Genomic DNA, 2,441 nt, shown 5'->3' with positions numbered 1-2,441 from the left:
GCCAGGATGGTCTTGATCTCCTGACCTCGTGATCCGCCCGTCTCGGCCTCCCAAAGTGCTGGGATTACAGGCTTGAGCCACCGCGCCCGGCCATCTGAATCTTAAAATGCTTTTATGACTGGCAACTAATGAATCTCTTATCTCCATCTACTATCCCCAGCAAAGAGAATTCCTGAATGAGCTTTTCTAGCCAACACAACAGATCACAGAATTTAACAGGTGAAAAGTCTAGATATCTAGTCAAATTGCCTCATTTTTAAGGCAGACAATTAAAGCCTAGAGAGATGATGCAACTTTCATAGACATTCAGTGACAAATCTAAATATTGAGCCAGATCTCCTAATTAAAAATACTACATAAAGCCACTTTATCTCAGAGGTAGGTCAACGGAAGTATGAGGAAAGAAAACAACCTACATATTTTAATAATCAAAAAAGATAAAAGAAAAACTAATTCAGCAAGGAAACAATAAAACTACAATTCACAATGAAATACCATCTCACACCAGTCAGAATGGCTATCCTTAAAAGGCCAAAAAATAACAGATGCTGGCACGGTTGTGGAGAAAAAGGAATGTGTTTACATTGTGGTGGGAGTGTAAATTAGTTCAATCATTGTGGAAGACAGTGTGGCGATTCCTCAAAGACCTAGAGACAGAAATACTTTCGATCTAGTAATCCCATTACTGGGTATATACCCAAGGGATTATAAATCATTCTACTATAAAGACACATGGACGCATATGTTTACTGCAGCACTATTCACAATAGCAAAGACATAGAATCAATCCAGATGCCCATCAATGATAGACTGGATAAAGAATATGTGGTACACATACACCATGGAATACTATGCAGCCATAAAAAGGAACGAGATCATGTGCTTTGCAGGAACATGGATGGAGCTGGAGGCCATTATCCTTAGCAAACGAACACAGGAACAGAAAACTAAATGCTGCATGTGGGAGTTAAGTGATGAGAACACATGGACACCTCAAGAACACACACACTGGAGCACATAGGAGGGTGAAGAAGGGAGAGGATCAGGAAAAATAATGGATACTAGGCTTAATATCTCGGTGAGGAAATAAGCTGTTAAACAAACCCCCATGACACACGTTTACCTTTGTAACAAACCTGCATATCCTGCACATGTATTCCTGATCTTAAAAGTTAAAAAACAACAACAAAAAAACAACAATTCACTTGAAGGAAATAAAAGAACTAAAACTTACCTAAATTAGCTTTTTCTTGACTCTTCATTGTTAGAATATCTACAATCGTGTGTCGCATCTCTTCAATAGGCTTAATTTTTTAAATGAATAAAGCAGATCCATGTAAGTTTTATTTTCTCTGACATTAACTAGGTATCCAAGTTGTGATTAAAACTTCATACCGTATTTTAAAGTAAGCGAGTGGCTCTTAAACCATGCTTCTCAGACCACTTAATAATTAAGATTGAAAAATGGCTGTCTTGGCTGGGCACGGTGGCTCACGTCTGTAATCCCAGCACTTTGGGAGGCCGCAGGTGGATCACGAGGTCGAGAGATTGAGACCATCCTGGCTAACACGGTGAAACCCTGTCTCTACTAAAAATATAAAAATATAAGCCAGGTGTGGTGGCGGCGCCTGTAGTCCCAGCTACTTGGTAGGCTGAGGCAGGAAAATGGCGTGAACCCGGGAGGCGGATGTGCAGTGAGCCAAGATCGCGCCACTGCACTCCAGCCTGGGCGACAGAGCGAGACTCCATTTCAAAAAAAAAAAAAAAGAAAGAAAAATGGCTGTCTTTTCCAATTTATAGACTAAAAATGAAGGATAGAATTCTTTTTTTTTGAGACAGTCTCCCTCTATCGCCAGGCTGGAATGCAGCGGCGCAATCTCGGCTCACTGCAACTTCCGCCTCCCAGGTTCAAGTGATCCTCCTGCCTCAGCCTCTCCAGTAGCTGGGACTATGGGCGCATACCACCATGCCCAGCTAATTTTTTGTATTTTTTAGTAGAGACAGCGTTTCACCATGCTGGCCGGGCTGGACTTGAACTCCTAACCTCATGATTCGCCAGCCTCGGCCTCCCAAAGCGCTGGGATTACAGGTGTGAGCCACCACGCCCAGCATAGATTTTCACATTAAACAACTTCCCCCACAATTTTACTTAAGCCTTGCTCCTTTTCTCTTACATTTAAGTCTACGGTTATATTTTTGTTTCATATGCTATGAACTGTATCTCTGAAGAGCTTAAGGTTGATCATCTTAACATATTCATTCACGAATTTACTAAGAGCCCATTATTTATCAGATATTACAAGCATTTACTATGTTCCATCCAACACAATGAAGATTAGGGAAGGTGTAATTCACATTCTTAGTTCCAGAACTTAGTCCTGAATTACTTAGCTATCCTGCTTTCAGTTTTCTCGGCAAATTTTTTTTTTTTTTTTTTTTTT

General features: G+C 40.6%; 1 protein-coding gene across 2 annotated transcripts in view; it reads right to left on the bottom strand.

Annotated features, from left to right (window-relative positions):
- Positions 1 to 2,441, bottom strand: part of CKAP2 (cytoskeleton associated protein 2) — a 22,586-nt gene that overhangs the window by 7,791 nt on the left and 12,354 nt on the right. For both annotated transcript variants that reach the window (XM_011927437.1, XM_011927438.1), the window contains exon 7: positions 1,235 to 1,304. In XM_011927437.1, coding sequence (XP_011782827.1) covers positions 1,235 to 1,304 — 70 coding nt within the window. The remainder of the gene's footprint in view (positions 1 to 1,234; positions 1,305 to 2,441) is intronic.

The sequence above is a fragment of the Colobus angolensis genome, unplaced genomic scaffold (genome assembly GCF_000951035.1).
Source record: "Colobus angolensis palliatus isolate OR3802 unplaced genomic scaffold, Cang.pa_1.0 Scaffold712, whole genome shotgun sequence".
Taxonomy (NCBI): domain Eukaryota; kingdom Metazoa; phylum Chordata; class Mammalia; order Primates; family Cercopithecidae; genus Colobus; species Colobus angolensis.
This window is presented reverse-complemented; position numbering and strand designations above follow the sequence as displayed.